Source organism: Accipiter gentilis, chromosome 9 (assembly GCF_929443795.1).
Source record: "Accipiter gentilis chromosome 9, bAccGen1.1, whole genome shotgun sequence".
Lineage (NCBI taxonomy): Eukaryota > Metazoa > Chordata > Aves > Accipitriformes > Accipitridae > Astur > Astur gentilis.
In genome coordinates this window covers 5,127,643-5,151,815 of record NC_064888.1, presented here as the reverse complement: position 1 = coordinate 5,151,815, position 24,173 = coordinate 5,127,643, and the positions used below count along the sequence as shown (strand labels likewise).

Sequence of the window (24,173 nt, the reverse complement as noted above, 5' to 3'; positions counted from 1 at the left end):
TTCCTCAGCCATAGACATATTTTGTTTGGCCACAAATCCAGCATAAAAGGCAGGAAAAGCTGCCATAGTCATGAGAGTGCTGCAGAGCTGCAAGCTGGCACAGGGAGCACAGGTCTGGGTTACAAAGGGAATCTCTAGTGCCATAGTTCATGAGATATACAGAGGAGCAGATTCACTCCCACCACAACCAGCCTAGTTCTCCTGAGCAGCACAGGGGGAACGCAGCAGGAAATCTCTGATGAGATTCACCAGGCAATCCCTCATGAGCTCTCGATTTCACCTGCCTCTCCTTGCCTCCCCTCACCCACAGACAGCAGCAGCACTGTTAAATCCCATCCTCCAAAAGCTTTCTTGACTTCTTGCAATAGGAAAAGATGGATCATACCTTTTCTTTGCATGCAGCTGAACAAAGCTTCCTCTGAGCTTCCTCAGTGTAACTCACTTGGTTTCCACAAGATGATTTGGTGTGGCCTTAGGGTGAGTCACTGACTAAGATTAAAAGGGTTTTGTGCTGTTAAAAGCCAAATGAGGTGAAGCGAGGAATGCCCTGTCAGCTTCCCAGCTGGGCAGAACCAAAAATACATACTCTTATTAGCTGTCATATAGTATAATTAACTTTATGAAATATCCTTTGTAGACACACTCTGAAAACACTCATCTAGAGAGATCACATTGTCTCCTAAACATTCAGAAGATAATTTAAAGACAAAATTTACCGAGATGAACATGCAGTGGCTCAGAGGGAACCAGAAGGTGGCATTTCAGGGGAATGGGGTAGCGCACCCTCACATCTTTCATTACTCTGAGAGCTTCAGACAGGAGTGAAGGGGAGGCAAACAAGTAGAAGCAGACAATGCTCTTCCAGACACCGCAGAGCCTCATGGCCACCCTCGCACTGCCAGCACTGCCCCAAGCCAACCTCCCCAGAGACACCAAGCAGTCTTTAACAGCACAGTTTATTGAAAACTAATTTGAGTTCTTAAGAAAAAACTCCACAAAAACATAGAAGCAACCAGTTGACCTCTCATCTCCTCCCCAAACAATGAAAGCATTTGAGTTTTGTACAAGACTTGTAACTCTCTCCAGCTTACTCCAGTTTTCATTTTTCTTGGCTCACTGTTTTCCTCCCCAGCATTTCTTGCGTGGCCTGAGCAATTCAGCCTAAAAAGCGTTAGCTATGAAGTAAAGCTTTTCAATTTGTAAACTTGATGATACCATTAGTTCTCTAGCTGACATGCTAGCATATATATTAGATGACAAATCAGACTCTGGCGAGCATTCATAAGCCCACCATTCTGCAGAGAGATTAATCCCGTGTGTATTGTATAACTGGAGGTCTCTGCTCTGGCACGACTAAGCAATGAAATGAGCAGCACTGCATTATGACACTAAATTCAGTTAAGATTTGTCAAAGAAGCAGGTGAAAAAGTAGCATAATATCCACTCAGAGTCTCTCCTCCTAAGGGACAGCAAAATCCCACAGTGCTTTGGCAGTAGAGATTCTCCCAGTATGGAAGTCTTCACATTCTGTGACAGAATGATCTTTCCAATTGGAAAGAATTTCACACAACCTTCAAAGAAAAATGATATTTCTCACGTCTTCCAGTCTTTCACCTAAGAACACCAAGGCTCAGCACAAACCTTAAAGAGGGCAAACAGAAATAAGCTTGAAGGCAATGCCTCTTTACTCACCCATCAAAGACACCGGCTGCAACTGGATGACAAAGCAGATAGAGAAAAACAAATACTGGAACATCCCACTTGGCCAAGGAACAGTTACTACTCAAGTAACAGAGGCTTGAAAGCCCTTGCACACACTGTGGGTCTTGCAGTCCTCCTCTCAGTGGAGCTTCTGACCCCAAGCTTTCTGAAGAGCAAGTGTGATAGCTCTCCTAGAAGTTTATCAGAGGAAGAAGCTGAAGGGATGTGGGGTACAGCTCCAGCCTTGACCTCCACAGAGCAGCTCTGCCCCTTATTGACAACAGAGATGTACTTACTGATCAATCTTGTTTTTTTGGACTCAACCCGCTATTGTTTTCTAGCTTGACTGCCCCACAGTGACACCTCCACTATCTTATCTGGAGAAGAATTCTAACCAGGGACACCCAGACATCCTGAAGGGATGGAAAAGAAGAACAGATGGGTGCTTGTTGTTATCTCCGCTCCTTCCACAAGTCATACGACTTCATGACTCCCCACAGGCAGAAAACACCAGCTAAAGAGCCTTAACTGCAGGAAATGGTGGCCAAAGGAGGAGAACTGACCCTTCCGAGCAGAGATTGCAGATGAGTGCTTGGAGCAGAGCTACAATGGAAACATCAGTCAAAGTGAAAGACTGGTGTCCCACGGGGAAATAAGCTGTTCCTATGCTACACAAAGGCCCTTTCCACTCCTGATCATACAACCTGACCACTGCAGCAAGATTATCAAACAAAGCAAATAAAGATGTTTTTCTGCAGTCTAATGATCCCTGCCTTTACAAAAACACAAAACCAAACCAATGATCAAGAAACCCTACTGAGTTAACGCTACTGAGTTAACTTCCATGCAAAACTGAGTAATTGAGAACCTCTGCCTTACTGGTTCAAATCAAGGTTTTGGTTGAGTTGCAGGTCATGACCATAAGCTCTAGCTATATATGAGATGTAGCACACTGAAATCTGTTCTCTACTAAAGCAAACCAAGCACTATGACTGACAGTGACGTATGCCAAGAACAACACGAATACGCAGAAAGGGATCTTCCCTCTCATCCCACTAGCTGTAAGTCTTATTATAAAGAATAGATTTAAAGCTCTGTTTTTAACATATACATACGTATACACATCTACAGTCCCTCCCTGCTTATGAACAATGGTCATGCAGTTCTCCCACAGGAAATAATTTTCAGGCACAAAGTTATCCATCAGCAAAGAGTACAGCTAAGCCTGCAGTAATTGCACAATCAAGCAAGTGAAGGCATTGCCCTATTTCCTTTGCACCTTGCATTTCTGCAGCAGACTGGCATAACGAATAACGTCAAGGCTGACATGCTAGCTTCAAACCCCAGTAGGAAAAACATGACTCTTATTTTCATATTGAGTTTGCAAAAGACAAGGAGTTGGGTATTTGCCTGCTTTGTAGAGATTGTACATCACAGAAAGATCTCGAGAGTCTCTCTCTGTCTGGGTGTTCCCCTGGCAGGGAAATACAATATGGTGCTCTGCTCCACCCCAGCAGAGGAGTCTTTTTCAGTGGTGAATGACTCTAAGGAAAAAAAAAAAAGAAGCTTTATAAATGACTGCCATTGCTCCCACCAAAAAAAAAAAAAAAAAAAAAAAAAAAAATCTCTGTGGCTATATTGTGCTGACAGCTGTGCAGTACCAGAAAAGTTTTTTCAACAACAGGAAAAGAGAACATATTCACTATGCAAAGCTAGCAAGGCAGATAACCCTCAAAAGGTGATTATCTGAATTCCCAGAAGAGAAACTAAAATTGAATGAAAAATAATACAGCAAGCCACAGGAAGTTATATTTTGCCATTTTCATTGAGAGGTTGATTCATACTTAAGATCCTGGGTAAATAAAACTGACAAGCTTGAATTGAATTTTCTATTTGTGTTAGATGTGTATATTTCTCTGAACTATTTCATTACCAGCTTCTTTTTTTTTGTAGGTGGTATATTAGGCCTCACACTGGTAACGTTTTAACAGTCATATATAAGTGACTGACAACTAACAAAGGGAAATTAAATACATCATAGCAGTTTTGAGCCTCAAACACATCACAAACAGGCCCTATCAAGTTCTCCAAAATGGATTAAACCAGGAGATGCCCCAGCATTCCCAGATGTGACACTATCCCAAATCACTGTAATATCTAGTTCAAGGAAACAGTCTAAGGCTGGAAAAGATTCAGTGTGCTGCCTCTAAACATTTTTGGGATCCACAGGAAAGACAAAGGCCATCTCAGTCTTCCAGAAAAAGCGGCAGAGGTGCCTCAGAGCAACCAGCAGAGGCAACTCCTGTATCAGGACTTTCTCTTTGCTTTGCAAGTTATTTCAGCTGACGTACATAGCTCCAGTTCCCCCACAAAAAATAATAGCCTGTATTAGCATAGGCCACTGCAAATCTATGCCTCAAGGAGCTAAAGGTGAAGGGGGGGGAAAAAACCCAAACAAAAACCCCTCCTCCAAACAGGCCCTCTAGAAGAAAGGATACAATTCTAATGGAGTATTGCAGATGCTTTAATGTTATCAATTAATATGTATAACATCATTGAAATAACCAGGGAGCTGCTAAAGTCCTGTGTACAGCCCCCATCAGTTAATCTTTAAAATAGGGAAACAGTAACTAGACATGATTTAGGGTTTAGGAACTAACTATCAGACAACGGGGCTTTATGTTTATATCAGAAAAGATAATGGATTGTGGTCTGGTCAATAAACCTTGAAGAACCACTTGGAACTGCCAAGAGTAGGGAAGAAGTAGGTAAAAGGTAATTCCTACAGGGGGAGACTGCGACCACTGACTCATTGACCACCTACTCAAAAGATGACAATGAAGAAAGAAGACAGAGTAGCATGCTAATTTACATGAGGGGCGAAGAAGAAAGAACCAATCATTAAGGAAAATAACAATGTATATAGTTAAGTATATAAATGTGAGGATTTTTGAGACAAAGGTGTGCTCTCAGGACAGGCACCCATTCATGCACATCAGTGAAATCAATTTGCAAATACCTCAACTCTGTGTGTTATTGGCTTGTACACCAGGTAAATGGACCCCATTTGTGGGACAACAGTAGGGCCTGAACTTCCCAAGCAGATCTGGTAACTCTGTTGTTCCTGACCTCCACTTTCCTACACTGAAGATAAGTGAGCCTGACTTCCCAAGAAGAATCAGGATCAAGTTAGTATTTCTTCAAAGTAGTCATCAGTATGGGTTAAAAATAGGAAGAAGGAAAGCAATATTAAAATAGAGGTCTGGGATTTTGTTTTGGTACCCAAGAGACAGGATCTTCTAAACCTGCTGCTGTCTAAGTCTCGGTATGTCTATTCTTAATGCAAGAAAGGACGCTAATTTTGCAGGTAGCAACCACACTTCTTGCCCCTCCCAGAGATTTGGAGGGCTTTACCACCTTTAGACAAGGAACTCTAATTCTTCAAAGCATGAGCTAGGCTGGAAAGTCTCATAGTGTTTGCAATGTACTAATTAATATAGATGCTTTGGTGTTTGCTGAAGCTGGCCTTGTCTTTGTCAGAACCATCTCTCAAGACACTAACGTTTGATGAAAGTGAGATGTGTGAAGAACAGCTCTTGGTGTAGGAATAATTCCTGCAGCCTGCCTAGAAGGAACAGGCAGAAGAGCTAATCAGCACTTCCTGCTGCTGAGAGAGAGGAGAACCCGACACACACAACAGGATCCGTGTCTGCAATTGATTTGAGGATGTATGTTCACAATACGCCTTGACAAGCTGCTGAGATGAATTGCACGTATGTCAAGGACTTAGAGATAGGCCTTGTTGCTGTAAACAACTTGTCCCAGGACACAGTGCCAAAGGGAAGGGCTGTTGAGATCAGGGAGCGTACACAAGTTTGGTGAAGTATGAGCAAACTCAACATAAGAAATAGTAAAGCACCAAGACCCCACTGAAATCAGACAAGTATATAACTCCTAGTGAAGAGCAGCAGTTATTTCCTTTCCCTTAGTGGAGCCCTGTGATGCAGAACTTGCGTGGTCTGAGAGTGTCTTTCCACAGGTCTTACAGAACACAGTGTATTTTCCATGATCCTTAATTCCTACATGGAGGAATTAGGGCATAGACAGCATACACACAATTGCTAAATTAGTTACGGGCAGAAACAGGAGTAGGACCCATCTTTTACAAATCCACAGAGCCACAATGACACAGCATAACATCAGCTTCTCCCATACTTCAGGGCTTAAATAGACTGCAAGTTTAATTTCCATTCCTGTATTTTACTTTTCACACCTTTAATGTCAGTATAGAAATAAAACTGATTTTTTTTTAAAAGGGAGTAATTGGAATCCGTTGGGATAGGTAGAAAACCACTTAAGATATAAAAATCTCCTTCCTATGTGAAAATGAAGTCATACAATCTGGCACAAGGCATTTTGCATTTACAACTTCGCAAAAAAACCCACAGAGGAGAGCAAAGAAATCATTCCACCGGGTCAGAAAGACACAGCAACTTGGCCAGCTTCACTTGACTGACATAGTGCCAAGGTCTGACAGCCAACAGCACCTTCAGAGCATCATGCAAGCCCTCTTAGACATGGAAGTGTAAGACCTTGCAGCAAGGTGATCATCATCACTGCCTGCCAGGTAGGAAGGGTTACAGGGAAAAAGAAAATGGGTTTCTTTGCTCTTCAGGAAAAAGGAGCCATGAAGACCTGCCCTGCAAAGGCTTGCAACGTAGAGCCTCACAGACACGGCAAAAAGGGAACCTAACACATTTCTCCAGACAATTCTGAACTTGATGTGTATTTATTTGAAAGCTCCCTCACAGAAAAAGAGGGAAAAGATATTAACCAAACGAATAACAAAATTGGTAGAAAAAGTAGCATCTGAACACTGCAATGCACACTGCTGTTTATCCTTTACAGGGTCTAAAGAACGCAGTGTCACATTAAGATTCAAGCAGCACTGCCTGCTCTTAAAGTGCTGTCCAGTGGGACAAGACCCTATTACCTGCTTGGCTCCTAGGCATGAAATAGCTGCTGCAGGAGAGTTTGTTGATGTTCATATAACAACAGTGTATACAAGGAGAGCAAACAAACATCACCATTCCCTTCAATGTTGCCATTCAAGGGCAACAAAAGCTGAAGCACTGAGATTTGAGTTTGAGGTTTGTGGCATGTCATCCATGCCCAGCAGAGACCATGTGTGCACTGGTGGTGCAGAGAAGAGCAAGCAACCTTCCAGGGGTACAGACTAACAAGATCCAATGGACAGCCCATATTTCAGGGTACAGTTTTAGATTCATATTTTCCTCCTGTTCCCACATTGTCTCTAGAACAACATTAAAGCATGTGCAGGAACAATTCTGTCACAGCATTTTCTTGCTTTCAAAATAGGGATTGTGGCACTAGATGTCAAAGTCTTCAGTTCTTCTGGATGCCAAAATGGATGACTTCTTATGCAACTGACCAAAGTAATTTGTCTAGGGAGGGCAGCAGCTTGTCTGTACACAGCAACAGACTAAGGGCTGCTTGGAGGAAGAGGGTTTTGTCAACACTGCTGAACTAAATTTCAACAGTGATTAAAGGTAGGTCACATAACTAGCAGCTTCCAGCCCCTCCTCTCTCAGACTTTAAAAATCACAAGAGTTGGCTGTTTTAAAAACTGGCCAGTCATGGATTCTTTCAATTTTTCTTTTTTTAACAGTCAGTGGACATGAAAAAAACCTTCTGGCACCAAACATCTCGTCCTAACATCCCATAAAAGTTAGGACAAAGTACAGTCTGGCAATTCCTAAAGTTAATAAACAAATGATACATCACCATGACAAATTAGGCCACAGCCATTCAGAGGCCCAGAAAGAAGGTAACAAAAGCTCAAAACACCAGTTTTCCTCTGAAACAGCTCTTGAATGCAATACAGAAATACACTGACACCACTTGGTACCTTTCAGGTTGCTGGGCATTACACACCCATATATATTCTTATCCTGCAACCTGCCACATGTCTCCAGATTTTGTCAGCCTCCACATGAAGCTACTATGCTGACCAAGGGCAGATCTTTGTTAGACCAAATATCTCTACCTCTACCTCACCACCTCAACTGCTCCCAAGATCCCTGTGTTATGCAGCTAGGCGTGGCAGCAATATCTCCATCCGAACTTCTTCAGGAAAGCTATTATCTGCATCACCACGGCCTCAGTGATGTAAGGTCAAGAAGAAACAACCTAAACAAAAAGAAATGGAGGAAACTCAGGAGACAGCTGCTACACATAGAATATTCTCCTCTCAGCTGGGGAAAATAACCTTATTCAAGAGCACCGATTCAAAAATTGAATAGTTATTTATTGTTCCAGAAGTACATCGCTCTTTTATACATATTTCATAAATGATACAGGATTTTACACATGTTCAGGTTTTGGTTTTGTTGGGTTTTTTTCTTTTTTTTTTTTTTAAAGAAGGACTTTTCTCCATGCTCCCTCCCTCATCCCAAACACACACCAAGGATTCAGCTACAGGATGGTGTTCATTTTTTTCCCTTTAAAACTCACCACACAAACAGGATAAAACAGATAAAAAATAATCACACAATGTAACTAAATTGAAAGACAGAGGAAAAGGGGAAGGGGAAAAAAAAACCAAACTAGAAACATGCACCCATTCGGTCCAACATGCCATTGAGTGAGAAGAGGCAGCAATCCCAGCTGTGTTTCCACATCCGCAAGGCACCTGGCATCTAGTTAATACTGATTTGGGGTTTTTTTCCTATTTGTTTTAAAACATGGTTCTCCAAAAACAAAACAAAACAGAAGCCTCCTTCCATGACACAGTGAGGAGTAGTAGTGAAACATCAAAAAAGCAGCCAGCCTTTTTGTATATAAAGCTTAGTGCCTTTCTCCCACCTTCATCCTGTCTCCACAGTATTTATCAGCAGGATGCTAAAACAGACTGACATGCTTTGAATGAAGAGATGTTTTATCTGCTTAGAAATCAGCCAGCCTTGGCTAGAAGAGAGGGCAATGGGTTGACCTTCCTTCCTCTATTTCTTTTAGCTAAGAACAAGAGATGTCATTAGCCACTCCTAAGAAACTCTGACCTGGGGATGCAAAGTTCATTTAAAGCTACTTAATTAGGGGGAAGTGCTAGAGAACCGAAGTAGTTCTGTGTCTTGCACTGTAAGAGCCCCAGGCTTTCAAAAAGCCTCTGGGCAAGAAAAATGCTTTGACTATATATGAGACCTTTTATCCCATTACACAAGCAGTCAAATATCAAGTTTAATTAATCCATGTTCCAAAACTGTTCATTTAGAAGCAGAAGTCGTGATTCTGTGACAGTTTCATAATCCTGTAAACCTTCATAATTTCATAGTCCAGGTGGCTATCAGATTTGGGGTAGGAAGAGGGGAATGTCCCTCCCTTAAGACTGAACATAAAAAACCTCTCATGCAATGCTGCCATTGATTTCTAAAAGGAGCTCAAGGGCATTGGGACGCAAAGTTTATATAGTTATTATGGAATAATCCAAAATATCAATTATCAAATGTTCAGAAGAAAACTCATTCCTTCTCTCACTTGGCTACAACCAATCTGTGCTACAAATAAGCAAAGGAGGAAGTCAGTGGAGCACATTGGGTGGGCTGGGAAGGGGAAGCTCACGGTTTTCCAGTAGAAAGCAGTCTTGTAGTAACTTTATAAAAGAGACCAGGTCTGATCAGAAGTGTGCGTGTTAATGGCGGTGGAGTGCAAGTTCTGATCACCAGCCATAGCTCCAGGTGGCTTGGATTCTTTGTTCTTTTTTTTTTTTTCCTCCCCCTTTTTTTTTTTTAGAGAGAGAGAAAGAGAGAGAAAGAGATCTGAATCAGGTAAAGGAAAATTTAAAAAGCTAAGCAGGCTGCTGGTGCCTTATCAAGAGGCAGACCCTGCAAAGCTGGAAGAAGACAACCCTACACCCCAGCATTACATTCTTTTCATGAACACCCCCAATCCTGTATTTGTACACAATCGCCATTCAGACAGTTTTTTAAAGGTGACTGGTTTGCCAAGCCCTTTCCGGAACTAACATTCCACAATGTCCCATCTTCAGATTTAAGAGATTCCCCCCCTGCAGTCCTTTGTCTTGATTAAAGGTAAAAACCCTCCACCCCCACACTACCTCCCAGCTTCCACCTGCAATGCTTTAATTAAAAAGGCAAGAGCTATGAACAGGTTTTTTGCCGGGGTTCAGAGCTTCTTTGCTGATCAGTCCTTTTCATCAATTTGCTGGATGGGCAGGTGAACCTGCAGTGGATCTCGAAGCCTCTTAAGGTCCAATTCTGCCTAAAAGTAAAAGACACATTATAAAGAACAAGCTCCTGATACACCTTCCCCAATACTGCTCCCCCCTTGACAGAATGGAAAGCTTTTCTGCATTTCCTTGTTTTTCCTGTACAGAAGGAAAGTGTTCAAAAAGTAAAATGAAGTCACAGGCTTATATTTGGAAAAGCCATTCTCAGCACTTCGACATTTGCTCTGTACTTCTCTAAACTTGTCTATGTGCATCCACTTATAAGGAATATGGTAGGGAAGATTTGGTCCACAAACTCACTGAAACTGGGTTGGGGTTGTTTTGTTTCATTGGGTTTGGGTTTTTTTGTTTGTTTAAAAAAAAAAAAAACAACAAACAAAACCAAAACCAACCAGATTAATGGGAATGGTTGATTCTAGAAGAAAAACTCCATGAAGATACCATCCAAGGGTACCCATATTCAACATGGCATGAGAAAACCCAGAGGTCTTTCCTGGTTTTCTCATGAAACCAAAAGAGCCTAGCCCTGACCTCCCTCTACTCCTTGCGCAGCTCCTTCTCCAAGGCAGGGGGAGAATACATCTTACCCTGGATATCCTACACTGTCATTTCCAGAGTCTGGGAATAAACAGACAATGATATGGAGCAGTGAAAAAGAATGTGGTAGCTCTGCTTTTTCTGCTCATGCCATCCTTCTGCCAAAAGGCTCTCAGAAACACAAGGAAAAATCTCTACCAGACTCCTTTGTTGAACAGATTCCACAATGTGGACAGTCTGCCAAAAGTGTCTGTCTCCAGAATATGAGAAATCTGCCCCCATCGCCTCTAACAATACAGCTAAATTTTTTGAACGTTATTTTCCAGAAATGCAATGCAGTGCACTGAAGTGCTATGTCAGGAAGACATGAACTGAATGGATGCAAGTCTTCATTCCTCACTAAATCCATCTGGTGTGTAGGAGCTGAGAAGAAAGGAAATCTTGAATTAGGCTTCTCTGAGGCATGAAGTGCCTGAAGCAACTCAAGATTTGCCAGCAGTTTCTAAAAGGCCCTTACAGATAGATATAGGCAACTGTTTCATGTTAATTTACGCATCCAGCAGTTCTATTCCTGGACATATCAAAGCCAATTCAGTGATTGCACTGGGGCTGGAACAAGAAAATGGGCTGAAAACTTAAGATACATCCATTCTTGTTTGAGGTGCTTCTGTTAATAGCAGCTAAGAGCTAACAAGCAATAATTTTTGTCTTATTTCTGGAAAAACTCTTGTTACCTGAGCAATTGCATCCTTAAGTTGATTGTATTTCTCTAGATCAAATCGTGTCTTTTTGGCTCCTTTATGGAAAAATAGTAAGTACTGTCTGTCTCTGGCATCTGGATAAACATATTCCTAAAAAGAAAAAAGGAGAAAAGATAGGAACAAAGCCACAACAGGATGCAACACAGGATACCATTAGCACAGTATTTATCAGGTGTGTTTTGGGAGGACAACTAGTTTCTGTCAGCGAAGGCACAAGACCAGACAGCATTGTCTAAGCTCACCCAGTGTGGTGGGGTGACTCCAGCCAGCAGCTAAGCCCCCACTTAGTCAGTCAGTCAGTCCCCCACAGCCAGATGGGGGAAGACAATCAAAAGGGCAAAAAAACCCAAGAAAAAACCCCAACCTTAAAAGACAGTTTAATAAGTGAAGAAAAAAAAACACCAACCAACCAACCAACCGTAAGAGTGATGCAAAAGCAATCACTCACCACCTCCCACCAGCAGACCAATGCCCAGCCAGTCTCCGAGCAACAGCTAATTTGGAGAAAATAATTTCCCCACCCCCATTTATTGCTGAACATGACATTATATGGTATGAAATATCTCTTTGGTCAGTTCAGGTCAGCTTCCCAGCTGTGTCCCCTTGCAATGTCTCACCCACACCCAGCCTACTCCTGGGGGGCGGGTCAGGGAGGAACAAGAAACAGAGAAGGTCTTGATGCTGTGCAAGCACTGTTCAGCAATAGCAAAAACGGTGTGTTACAAGACTGTTGTGATCACAAATCCAAAACACAACACCATACCAGCTGCTATGAAGAACATGAACTCTGTCCCAGCTAGACCCAGTACAGTCAGGCATTTGCTTCTCTACTAATATGTTATGCTCCAGCAGTGAGTTACCATCACCTCCCTCCTGTCCTGAATGTGTGAATCCTTCCATGCAGACAAAACAAAAACTAACACATTTCAGGGTTCCCATACTGACAAGTTTGTGGGGAAAACGGGTGGGGGGGAAAAAAAAAAAAAAGCTATAAATACTGGAAAAAAAGCCCTTCTAAGATGGCCCTTGCTCTCTTTTTCTTAAGTTCATAAACATGCAATGGCTAATTAAAGCAACAATAGATGTGAGAACAAGAACCCAATACCACAGCTTTTGCCAAGGATACTCTACTGCAAAAAGTCACAGCTCTTTAAAGTGTGCAGATAACTGAGCAGCAGAGCTGTTAACACCAAATCCCACATAGCCTCTACAAAGCACAGGTCTGCCTGCTGAAGTTAACTCTCCCTTGCACTGGAACATCACATAGCCTCTGTGCCTGGTATACATCCAACAATCAGGGCTGTCAGGTGGAGAAAACCTGCATTCAGAGCCATGCCACCCCTGAAACACTGCGATTTTAAGGTGTGGCAGAAGAGGCACTAATTGATACAGACAATGATTAAAACGTCAAATCTGAGTTCAAACATGGCAGAAGTTCCAACAGCACTTGGCAGAAACTACTGACCATCTCTGACAGGGGCACACCTCAGGCCCCAAAACGATGCAGCTGACAGACCCCTGGGACACTGCACTGGAACACCTGCAGCATCTGGCCTGATGGTCTTGTGACAGCAGAGACTCTTTGAGCAGTCCGTCCCTCCCTCGTTATTTAGATGGGATTATGAAGTGTAAATGGGAGTGATGAAACAAACCAGGTACTAGAAAATCCACACAGAGTCTGTCACAACTACAAGGATCCAGAGAAGGATCCTTCATCTGGATGGGAGGCCAGATCCATGAAACACCTAAACAAAAGTATTTCCAACAAGATCCCTTAACCTTTGTCCCTTTAAAAAGGCTGGCATCTCCTGTCAGAGAGATGGGCTTCTTTGAAATGGTACCTCATGCACCCACAGTTCACTTGGGTTCATAAATCACAGCACTTGGGAGGCCTCCGGTGCAAGTCAATGTGTGTGAAGCTGCATGGGTGTGCATGCAGAAACCATTACCTGTCAGTAGATGAACCTGTATAGCTAAAGCAGTCAACCACCCAACATACATAAGCATTTATGGTAAGAGAACCGGGAGATCAGCAATGACCACCACCAAAAAACCCACAACTATACACCACCATCCTGGACAGCACTAATCAAATCAAGCCACAACTAGGTTCTGACAGGATAAGGAAAAGGCAAAGCTACATCTAACAGGCACAACTTTGCTATTTTTTTTAGGGAGTAGAGCTCAAAGAAAGTCTTCTATTGAAGTGTCAACATCAGCACAACAAGTCCTACCTGGCGAGTCATTACGAAATAAGCATACATTGCCATGGCACTACCATAGGTGATGAAATAGGTGACTGGTTCCATAATGTCCCAAGAATACTCCCACCAGGTGAGGCGGGCCAGAATCCCAAACTGAGTGGCCATGTAGGCCAGGCCTCCCCACAACACCAAGGTTGTCCTCTTCTCTGCTTTCCTGCTGAGCTCCATCCTTACCTGCCAAAGACAGAAGCACGCACCTTGTATTCTCAAAAATAATTATGTTAATATCATTAAGAGATAATGTAAACATAGCACCTTGTATTTATATTAATATTAAGAGGTTGGAAATTATTAGAGTGGTTTGATATGATTAGATTATGCAGACAAATCTAGACTTTTCCCATCAGTACCTTGCCATCAAGCATATTTTACTCTGAACATGCTTTGAATGCCTCACAAAGATGTTCATTTCTCTATGTTCACAGATGTTCTGTTGCATTAGTCCCAGTCTTTATTTACTACCAAGTTCATTTCCAACTATATAAAGCAAGGAAACAAAATATTTCCACTGAAACCAGAAACTGACCTGGCTGAGTACACACTCAGCACATCTTCTGCTTCGATGATTTTAAAACTATTTGGAGCATGCCAATTAAAACCTTGAAATAAATTTAGGCTGCATTTGGAGGATAAATAAAATAAAACGAGAAACTACTCACTTTTTCTAGTGGTGCTAGTTGCTCCTTCAATTCTTCTAGTCTCCCTATCAGCTCCTTCTCTTTGTTCAGCTGGTGCTCCTCAATGCACAAGGCAGTATACAACTGCTGAACCAATGTCTTGACATCATTCAGCGTCGTTGCATTTTCATGGCTTAAGAGCTCTAGAAAAAAGAGAGACTGCTTTATATGCATGTATCCATGGAACTTCTCATATACTCTTCAGAAACTGCTATTAGTCTGCACAGGAAAATGTATGAAACTATCTTTTCAACAAAGAAGCCTTTGGAAGAGCTCCAGCACACTAAGACAATACGATTTCTTCAAAAGAAAACCAGGCTTTATTATTGGATATTCCTAAAATTTGATAAGAACAAGGAAAAGAGATACATACTGTTAAGCTTGCCAAATATCAACAGCTACTTCTGATCCATATTTATATACAAGACTCAGCGAAGACAAATGAACAACTAAACTAGTATGATCCATCACACCAGCTGTCAAGAAACAGCCAGAATTCAGACTGCAGACCATCAGCAACCATAGTTATTCATGACAGCAACCAAACATCTTGGGTTAGTGATCCAAGAACATGCAGTCTTATGATAATTATTTTGAGTACCAATGCCAGGAATTGTTTCCCAACACTTTGTGGGCAACTCCCTGCTGTACTGCCTACAGGGCAATGAAATTCTCCCTCACAGTATTTAAATAGAGACAGTTAACAGGGCCACTAACTGAAACTGCCTTTGTCCCCACATTTCAACACAAAAAGGATTCCTAAAGGAAATCAATTTGTAAGAGAGTTGTGACTACCAGTATTGTATCACACACTTTGTATGGGAAAAAAACCAAGATTCACGTTAAAGCAAAAGAACTTGACGTTAGCCAAATAAAGAAATAAATTTCTTTAAAAAATAATTTTTGTAGCATCCTGGGCGCATACCTTAGTTTATTTTCTCAAAATATGATTTTACCAATGCATAAAAAGCTGTGGACAGCTTAAGTTTTAACACTAGCAGCTCAAGGGAAAGAAGTGACTCAGTTGTCTGCCAAGGCATACAAAGCACACCATATACCCCTCCTCGCTAAAGGGCTCCTGTTCCATAGGAACTCATGGATTTATTTTTTTTTCTTCATAGGGGAAGTGACAATCAAAAAGTACTTAGTATTTAAGATTACAGTGTTCTGGCATTTCCATTTCAAAATACCCAGGGTGATTTTGTAAAAATGGAAAAGCAATAGCTAAAAAGATTAGCAGAACTAACCTCAGTGCCTATTTACGAGCACATTCATTTTAATATGAACTAACTATAGAAATCTCCTTGGCAAATGAATCAGAGGCAGCAATTTCACGTAACCTAGGTGATCCTAGAGCTCACCTACCAACACACAATAGGTATATCATACAAGCAAGCTAACCAAAAAAACCATACTGACTCACTGACACAGACTTTGCTCTCTCAAACATTAGGTAACTGGGATGTATGAATTGCCTTACCTTGGGGCAGCAGTTTCTTCAGTGCAGAAATGGACACCATGTCTGCATTCTCATTTAGTTGTATTAAAAATTACAGACTAGACCAGCTAGGCTGGATAGCATCACCTGCTCTTAGGCACGAACAGTTAGAAGAGATACCTTGTTAAAATCCTTACTCCACTTCTCTGGCCTATGATGCCTTACAAGTGTGTGAAAACACCACGTTCAGGACACAGAGAAATGGGGTGACAGAACAGAGAGTAACTTTTTTGTGTGTGCCATATCCAGTGTTTTAGATACCCAATCTCAATGGAGAGTTTTCTGTTTAGGTGCATTTAAGGAGTTTGGAAAAAAACATCTCTAGGGGAGGTCAGTCTAACCCACAGAGAGGGGACAAAAAAGTATCTCACCCAATGCTGCACTCCCAATTCCAGAGTCTCCCACATACTAAGGACAGGTGCCTGCGGAAAGTTCCCCAAGTAAGAAATATCTTTTTTACTTGGTACTTTTATACAGCAAACAGTAAAATGCTAGAATACATTTTTATTATTTTCCTTGCAAAAAGGTCCTTGGAAGTGAACTACATCTACAAAGGAAGATGGCATATATCAGCAGATCTTCCTAGAATTCAGCCACCCAGGCTAGTCTCAGACCCAAAAGATGTGGTCAGTCTCCTGATTTTTGATAGATCAACTTGCTTTAACACGTTGCCTTATTCAGACTGGCCAAGACAGTAAAAGGAACATTAACAGTTCCCTCACAGCTTTTGCCTTGTGAACAATTTTGTTCATTATCCACTGCTTGAAGAGAGGCATAAGAGAGGAAGGCCCAAACGCTAGGAAAAACATCCAAACAAATCGGGGATGGTATTTCCACCATCTGACTGCAACTGGACATGCAAGACAAGTTATAAATCCTTCCCAATCTGTTTGCCTGTCTACAGGGCTAAAAATTCTTCTTAGAAAAATACCGCTTGCAAAGTTCACATTATTGCCTGCAACAATAACAGAACAGTAAGGTAGACAAAAATCCTCCACTGTGAGCCAAGCAACAAGCAGACCAACATTTCCATATCTGGTCCTTTTGGTTAAGTCCTCAGAGGGAAATATAGGCATGCAAGAACCTGATGCTTTATGAAGCCTATAAAGTTGCCTAGGAATAAGAGTAGACAGTAGATGAAAATACCAAGTTCCTGGCTCTGCCAGTAACCCTGGAGCATCTCAAAAGCTTCTCACAAATTTTCACATCTTGAAAGTTACACAACTGTCCAAAGCCCATTATTTAAAAATATTTTCTTATTAATTCAAAATAGGTTGGCTTCCCTTCCTATTTGATTCTTAGCAATCTAACTTTCTAAGAGCACAGTCTCATTTATTTCACTGTTTGTCAGCTAACAAAGTTTCAAGGTTTATTTGCAATTTTCAAAGTATCACACTTAAAAGGAAACAATGTTAACTATCAAGTGAGGGAATCATTTATTCTTCCAAATCAGATAATGTTAAGTTTCAATCTAATTCCCATTTTGTATTGTACTCCTTCAGAATGAGTTATATGAAATTACTTTTCAGTAATTAGAAGAAAATACATAAAAATTTAGAAATTAAAAGAAATTACATGTCTTCATTTATTCTTCTTACAGGGGCTACTAGCTTTGAGCAGAATAAATACTTGCTTTTCATCGCTGACTACTCTGATTACTTGGATATCACTAAATTAGATTCCAAGAGCAGGATTAGAAACTGCATGGTTTCCTTTAGAAATAACTCTTCACGTTCTTGAACAAGTTAATAAAGAATGCTGCAATTGAACAGGGAACTGCATACTGAAATTTATTTCTGACGTTTACCAGAACCAGGCTGGTTTACCTCTCTTTGGTGGTCTAACATGGTACGTGACATCATTAATGATCAGTTTGAAGTCATCCAGCAGAAGCAAATCTATGCCCGTGGAGGAGGCGACACGCGTGCCATCTGTAAGGCAAAGAGACAACTCATTAAACAGTAGAAACAAAGTACCTAAACATGCTGTGGTTAAGTTGTAATGCCATTCCAAATCCAGTTGTTGGACTTCTACACTTTCCCACAGACAATACTCTTTGTCAAGATGGAGAGAGAGAGAGAGAGAGAGAGAGATACTGGGAGACCTTATATGGCAAAGACTAGCTGAGTTACATATGCAGCGGCTTTTCTACATCTGTGATATTTGGGGTCATCTTATAAAAAGCAGTTCCTTTCATCCCACACACTTTTAATATTTTACTATGTTTTGCAAAACAATCCACTTAAGTGACCTTCATCTCTCTCCACTGGCATTAGAAAATATTTCAATCTCTGGTATTGGACAGCATTGACATCACTAACCTAGCAAACACCTCCCTTCCAGGCCAAGACTTAAGAAAATAACTAGCTCTGATGGCACTTCCATAAGACATCCTAACAAAGTTTCAGAGCTTTGGTGGCTAGCAGACACATAGCAATTTAGCACAGCAGTGAAGTAAGACATTAAGTGAAACATGACTGAGTTTTCATAGTTAAGCAAGATACCATTTCCCTTTTACAGCCAATTCCTTACAAATCAATTAGAACTTCTGCATCAGTTGCATAGCTTGCATCTTTCCTACTAAATAATAAGAAACTCACCAAAATCACCTCCATTAGGACTGATGTCTGTAAGCTAAGCATTAGGAATGTTTTCCTCCTCCTTCACTCTACAGTCAGATTTCCTTGACAGACCTAACAACACAGGGATAGCTAACAATAGTCTTACCCTAGGAATGCCATTTCTATCTTCTACTTTTTCAGGAATGTCAAAGAACTCACACCATAGCAACCTTTTACTTGAAAAGCAAAAAGCTGGATGAAAATAGCTGGCAAGCAAGTAAATCAATTAGTTTGTAAACAACAGTACCTGCTGAGTAGATTGCAACCCGATCAATTCCTCGGTCCTCTGCTTGCAGCTGTTGCAAGAACACACCAACAGAGTCTGAGATAGGTTTAAGCGTGAACTGGCAACGTTCACGTCGGGATGGAAGATTCACAGAAATCACAGGTAACCCGTTTTGGTAAACCACTGTTACTTCTACAAAGAAGACAAAAAACCAAGTTTATCTTTAATAATTAACAGATCTTTTCATAATAGCTCTGTATTTGTCCCATGGAGAAAGAGGTAAACGTGGTTATGAGCTGAACATAAAACAGACTAAACTTTTGGTTCATCTTTTATCAAGAGATATGTCCACCAAAGAAAAACTGAGGGATGTCTGAAGTTTTCACTCTCGTTAACTTGGCAGTATCTATTAAACTTTCTGTGCTTTGTAGAAAAGTAAGAGATACTTACTTTAAGCACAATTGTATTTATACTAAAGGCAACATGGTATCTAAGAGCCACAACATGGCAGCACAGTACATTTTGGTTAGCTTTTGAGAATAGCAGTATTTTGGACCATATAAGACAAAACACTGTGCAATTTATCAGGATTTATAGCCTAGAAGACAAAGGCAGACTGTGTGTATTAGGAAACATCAAGGAAGGACCTACTTCAAACCTTTTTATTCTTGTTTAGTTCTGGTTTCCTCCTCTTTGTCCTCAGGCAACAAATATTTAAGAGAGCAGTCAGGAGTATGAGGCTGTAGGAACAGCACTCTGAGTTTAAGCTTCAAGGTCATTTCATCTAAAATTCATGGGATCAATACACTTTGTACTTCAGAAGATAGACGTTACTTCTTAGGTGTAGATAAAACAACATTTTCCATTTCTTTAGTGCTGTCAGGAGCTTTTTGAAGAGCATTCCTAAGGATTTCAGCACACCTTTCTAAAATTTATGGTAGTAACCTGTATGAACTGTAAACTAGCTATTATTTTACTGCCAGAAGGACAGCCTACTCTGTGTGCTTCAGGATATCCATACATAGAAAAGAGAAGTTAAAAGTTCGTATTCCTTAAGCCATCTATTGAGTCACAGTCAAAATTTCCCCCAAGTGCAGCAGTTGCTAAGATATAGCAACACACCTAAAAATGATTCACTTTCGATTGCTACGTATTTTTCTTATGTAAAAACGTAAGGTCTTCTTTATTGCACAGAGCATTTGCCATGTCTCAAGGATTGTGCAGTCACATCCACCCACACTGCATCTGGCTTAGTGTTCCCGCCTGTTGTAGCTTTGGCCAACTACATGAACCACACTGTCTACTTAAACTCATCTAACTCATGTATTGACATGCCAAGTCAATTTAAAGAGCTACCATCAAAATTAGTTCGTTAAAGTAGCCTATGCAAGTTTGAAATAGAAACAAATAACGTAATTTTAACTACTGAAGGGAACTATTTCTCAGCATGCCACTGTTCAGAAAGTTTTGCCACTGACAGCCTTTATACTTCCCTTTTCAGTGGTTTGCTGCCAGATGATGAACCCATTTAAATTACAGGATCATTTGCATACTAGGACAAGTCTTGGGGCAACATGCCATTCTTAAAAGGGATGTTCATGTATGTTGAGAAAGGATGTACCAAGTACACTTTTACAAAGCCAGAAGAGTTCTCTCAGGCTGGTGAGTTGACTGTCACATGCCTTCATAAATTGAATCAAGCATACACAAAGGTTTTTTTCCCCTCTTCCAGGGGATTGCTATCCAGTGCTGACAGGGGTTCTCATGTCATCTTTAAAGACTAGGTGGAAGCAACCAAGTACGGACATCTAAAAATGACTAAAGCATCCCAAGAGGCCCCAGTATTCGGAAGCCTATAAATGCCTATTCTCAAGACTCAGACACCTGACAGGACTTCAGTAGGTTCAGTGTTTCAAAGATTAAAAGTCAGAAACAGTTAGATATTTACTGAAAAAAAAATAAAGCAAACTGCCAATTTTTTTGGACAGTTAGACAGAATTTCATGCCCCTTATCAGCAGCTATTATGACACCAGCTATTAGATTTCTGCATTCTTTCACTCAAGTATTTGAACAAGAGACTGCTAAAAAATAGATTAGCATTACCTACACTTATGATAGCAGGCTCAAAAGGAATGATCAACATCTTTAGAAGCTTAAAATAGCCACTTAAGTATTGAATTCATTAGTTCTGTGAGCAGCATATACAACATTAACTTTTGCACTGCTTACATTACCACAAGACATGAAAAGCATTCTTTATTTAAAATGCTACTTTGATCATACAGGCAGTAAAACAGTTTATCATTGAGCAGAAGAGATGGCAATATTTACATCAACACTTTTCCATGTATCCCCATTGGCACAACACAACCACCAAAGCTCCACAACTGCCAGCTTTGGAGGAAGTGCCTACCAGCACCAGCCCTGCCACATTTTAACCCTCCACAGACCAGATGGAGACCAGTGATAAAGGCAATAGGTCAGGCTGCACTAAGAGTCATCAGCGTTGATAGCGCACACAAAACCTTTCTCAAGGATTTCCAACTTAGGTGAAGTGTTAAAAGACCAAATTATTTCCCTTCGGAAGACTGGCTCAGTAAGTCTGGAATTACATCTGGTTTATGTTTTCCTTACAAAAAGCTTATAAAAGTAATTTTCAAGCCTAATTCACCAGTGGGGAAAGTCCATAATTCCAGTTTGATCTTCTCATCACCTCCCACACAAGTAACGTCTGGTCAGATTTTTACTGCATTAGCAAGGGAAGAGCTCAGAGGCAATTAAAAAAAAAAAAAAGAAGAAAAAATCCAAAGGACACGTCAATAACACAAACCTAACAGACAGCAACAGACAGCTCCAGTAAAAGTTATTAACACAACACTGCGATATGGCTGTCTGCCTTGCTCTTGTCTGCCCTGACAGCCCCATGAATTGCCTGAATGAGGGCAACTACAAGTTACTAAGTTGGCAAAGCATTTTAGCATTTCACTAGTTATAGAACTAACATTTTGGCTAATCTTCACTGATTAAATTTTAAGCCAGTACTTAAATACACAAGACAAGTAAAAGAAAACAATTGTATAGAAGTATATTTCACTTTACAGACACCTACAACCCGGCCAGGGATGCTGCTAAATAAGACCATGGAGGATTTTAAAAGCTTCACATGCTATATTAAGCGTGAGGTTGCTTTGAGGCATGAATTCCATCCAAGCATCACAAAGTTTTGACTCAACCATATGTGCACCAGTAACACTAGTCATTAGTATTTTCTAAAGATTTCTGTTCTTGCATTAGAACACCTTAAGCAATACCTTAGGCCAAAACAAAGTAGAGTAAAAAAAAAAAGGGGGCGTGGCCAAAGAAGTCAGCATTGAACATTTACTACTGGTAAAGGTGAAGTTATTGGAAGAAAGAATGAGAGAAATATTCAAGCACAATATGAGGAGAGATAAAAATTGAATCAGGCAAGTAGCTACGCACTTACACCATCCTCTCAACCTTACATGTGTCCTCTACACTTCTACCTATTCAAGCCTTCAGGTTTTTGTTTCGAGTTCTCCACAGCAGTCATGTTCTCTTTGTGTTTGCACACACTCACTATCCTGGCAGGGAAAGCAATTGTGTCAGAACCTTTTACTTTATTAGCTTTCAGACTTTATTAACAAACCTTAACGAGGAGAGGATCCACTAACCACTTGTCAGTCAGCATAAATGCTCTAGTCTTTGAGCACAGCAAGCAGATGTTAAGCAGGCAGTGATCTCAAAGCTGCTTGTTTCCTCTTTGCACTCTAACATACTGAGATTTTAGAAGTTCCACCAGTGCATTCTCTTGCTTAAGACAACCTTTTCAAAAAAGCTTAATGTCTGAGCTGTTGCAGAACTTAAATTAAGGAACAAAATTGCCTTGGCTTCACAGCTTATTCACTGCAGTAAACAGTGCTTTCAACCGTTTGAGCAAGTAGCTGATATGAAATGCACTTTTGTTACATAAAGTTAACAGGGAACACAGTACCCTGAAAGGTAGGCATCACACAAACCTCACGGCTACATCAGGCAAAAGCCTGGCAAAAAAATTTGGACAGTTGCACGCAATTACATCTTTCTTTATAAAGCCTGTCCAGTTTTGTAAGGACAATTATTAGAAAAGTTGACCGTATCCTCAGTTATTCTTGACTGACTTTGTTCTCTGTCTCTTCCTTAGTTCAAAACTGCATTACCTCCTTAGCCAAAAAAGCCTCAACCACAGAAGGGGTCAGGGAACCTGATTTAAGTTAGTGAATTCCAAAGTGAGCCAAGAGTTTCTCCGTGTCAATACTCACCATCAGAGGGCACTACCGTACTGCAATAGACCACTCTCGCACTCTGCCAAGGAGAAAGCCTCTGATGCACCTAGGAAAGACAAGCACAGCAAAAAGGACAAATGTTCAGTGCCGCTCGTCTGGCAGAATCACACCCCAGTGCCACCTCCTGTGTCCCGTCCCCGGTCCCCGTCCCCCGTCCCCCCCCCCCCGCCATCACCTACCCCAATGCCTGCGTTAGGCATTTCCTCCCATCCACTGCAGGGGTAACCACAAACCAGGAGCGCCTGTCAAGAACAGCCTCTTCTCTTACCATCTGCCACCCAGTAGGGTTTCCCCCCTCAGCCAAGTTCACCTCTACACACCTCACTCTCAATGCACGTAGTTTAAAGTCAGACTGTATAACAGAACAGCTGTGTTTGTTTTTTTTTTTTCCTTCCTTAATGTAAAATGTAGTTTTAAAGCCACATGGAGTTAATCACTTTTAAGAAATCAATTTAGATTACTACACAGGCATGGAAAGTGGAAATCACATGAAAGCATCAGTCTTTAAAGGTTAAAAAAAGTTTCAGCCTAACAGTGGGAGAGGGTTAAGGAGTTGTGGATTAAGACATTCATTCTCTTAGGTCGTTTCCTGTGCTGATGGTTTGTGGGTTTTTTTTCCTGTCCTTGCAGAGTGATGGAAGCCAAACTCTATGATAAAAGTAGTAAACGTGCCTGTTCATAGAAGAACAAACAGTTCAAAAATAAAGCCCCCAAAAACTGTGATACTGAGCTATTTAAAAAAAGAGCCCAATAAGAAGAAAGTGCATGAATGGTTTATATGCTCTGCAACCTTGTCAAAGGACTAATTTGTTCATGAAAATCTAGAATCATACTGATTTAAAGTCTGGCTACAGTTAGTTACATACTAGTCCAGTTACATAGTAACCCTACCCCCAACACTGAAATTACAACTCTGGCACAAAAAAGCCCAAATTTAAAAAGTAAGGCACAACACCAGCTCTCATCTGTCTACAGTGGTATATATTTCAGTGACTAGCACTCAGAGTTTTCAACAGTTGCAGTCCAATATGGGCTTTCCTATGGTCTGGGATTTTTTTTGTTTGTTGATTTCTAAAACACAGCTGTCAAACCTGCATTTCTATAAAGGTATCTCACAGGTAATGCTTGTTTTTTTAAGTAAATTTCTAATGGAAGTTTGCAAACAAAACCCAGGCTGTTGATTATTTCTCTGCCAAATTGTCCAGACCTCCATATTTGGTGAAGTTGTCTTCAATAATCTACTTAAAATAGCTTTATCTGCTAACTTCACTTTTCTTC

At 40.9% G+C, this 24,173-nt stretch overlaps 2 protein-coding genes across 14 annotated transcripts in view; both read right to left on the bottom strand.

The window, feature by feature from the left end:
- Positions 1–9,444, bottom strand: part of OIT3 (oncoprotein induced transcript 3) — a 32,183-nt gene extending 22,739 nt beyond the window's left edge. For 2 of the 9 annotated variants that reach the window (XM_049811034.1, XM_049811039.1), the window contains exons 1-3: positions 9,340–9,444; positions 7,769–7,911; positions 1,693–3,245 (exon numbers count right to left, since the gene is read on the bottom strand). In XM_049811034.1, coding sequence (XP_049666991.1) covers positions 1,693–1,756 — 64 coding nt within the window. In that variant the 5' untranslated portion in view covers positions 1,757–3,245; positions 7,769–7,911; positions 9,340–9,444. Of the gene's footprint in view, positions 1–385; positions 1,671–1,692; positions 7,746–7,768; positions 7,912–9,339 lie in introns of those variants that run through there. The other 7 variants (XM_049811035.1, XM_049811040.1, XM_049811041.1 and 4 more) reach the window with 7 other exon arrangements.
- MCU (mitochondrial calcium uniporter) overlaps positions 8,101–24,173 on the bottom strand; it is a 97,037-nt gene continuing 80,964 nt past the window's right edge. For all 5 annotated transcript variants that reach the window (XM_049811076.1, XM_049811078.1, XM_049811077.1 and 2 more), the window contains 7 exons: positions 22,872–22,941; positions 18,573–18,743; positions 17,531–17,635; positions 14,189–14,349; positions 13,500–13,703; positions 11,239–11,355; positions 8,101–9,999 (listed from right to left, as the gene is read on the bottom strand). In XM_049811076.1, coding sequence (XP_049667033.1) covers positions 9,922–9,999; positions 11,239–11,355; positions 13,500–13,703; positions 14,189–14,349; positions 17,531–17,635; positions 18,573–18,743; positions 22,872–22,941 — 906 coding nt within the window. In that variant the 3' untranslated portion in view covers positions 8,101–9,921. The remainder of the gene's footprint in view (positions 10,000–11,238; positions 11,356–13,499; positions 13,704–14,188; positions 14,350–17,530; positions 17,636–18,572; positions 18,744–22,871; positions 22,942–24,173) is intronic.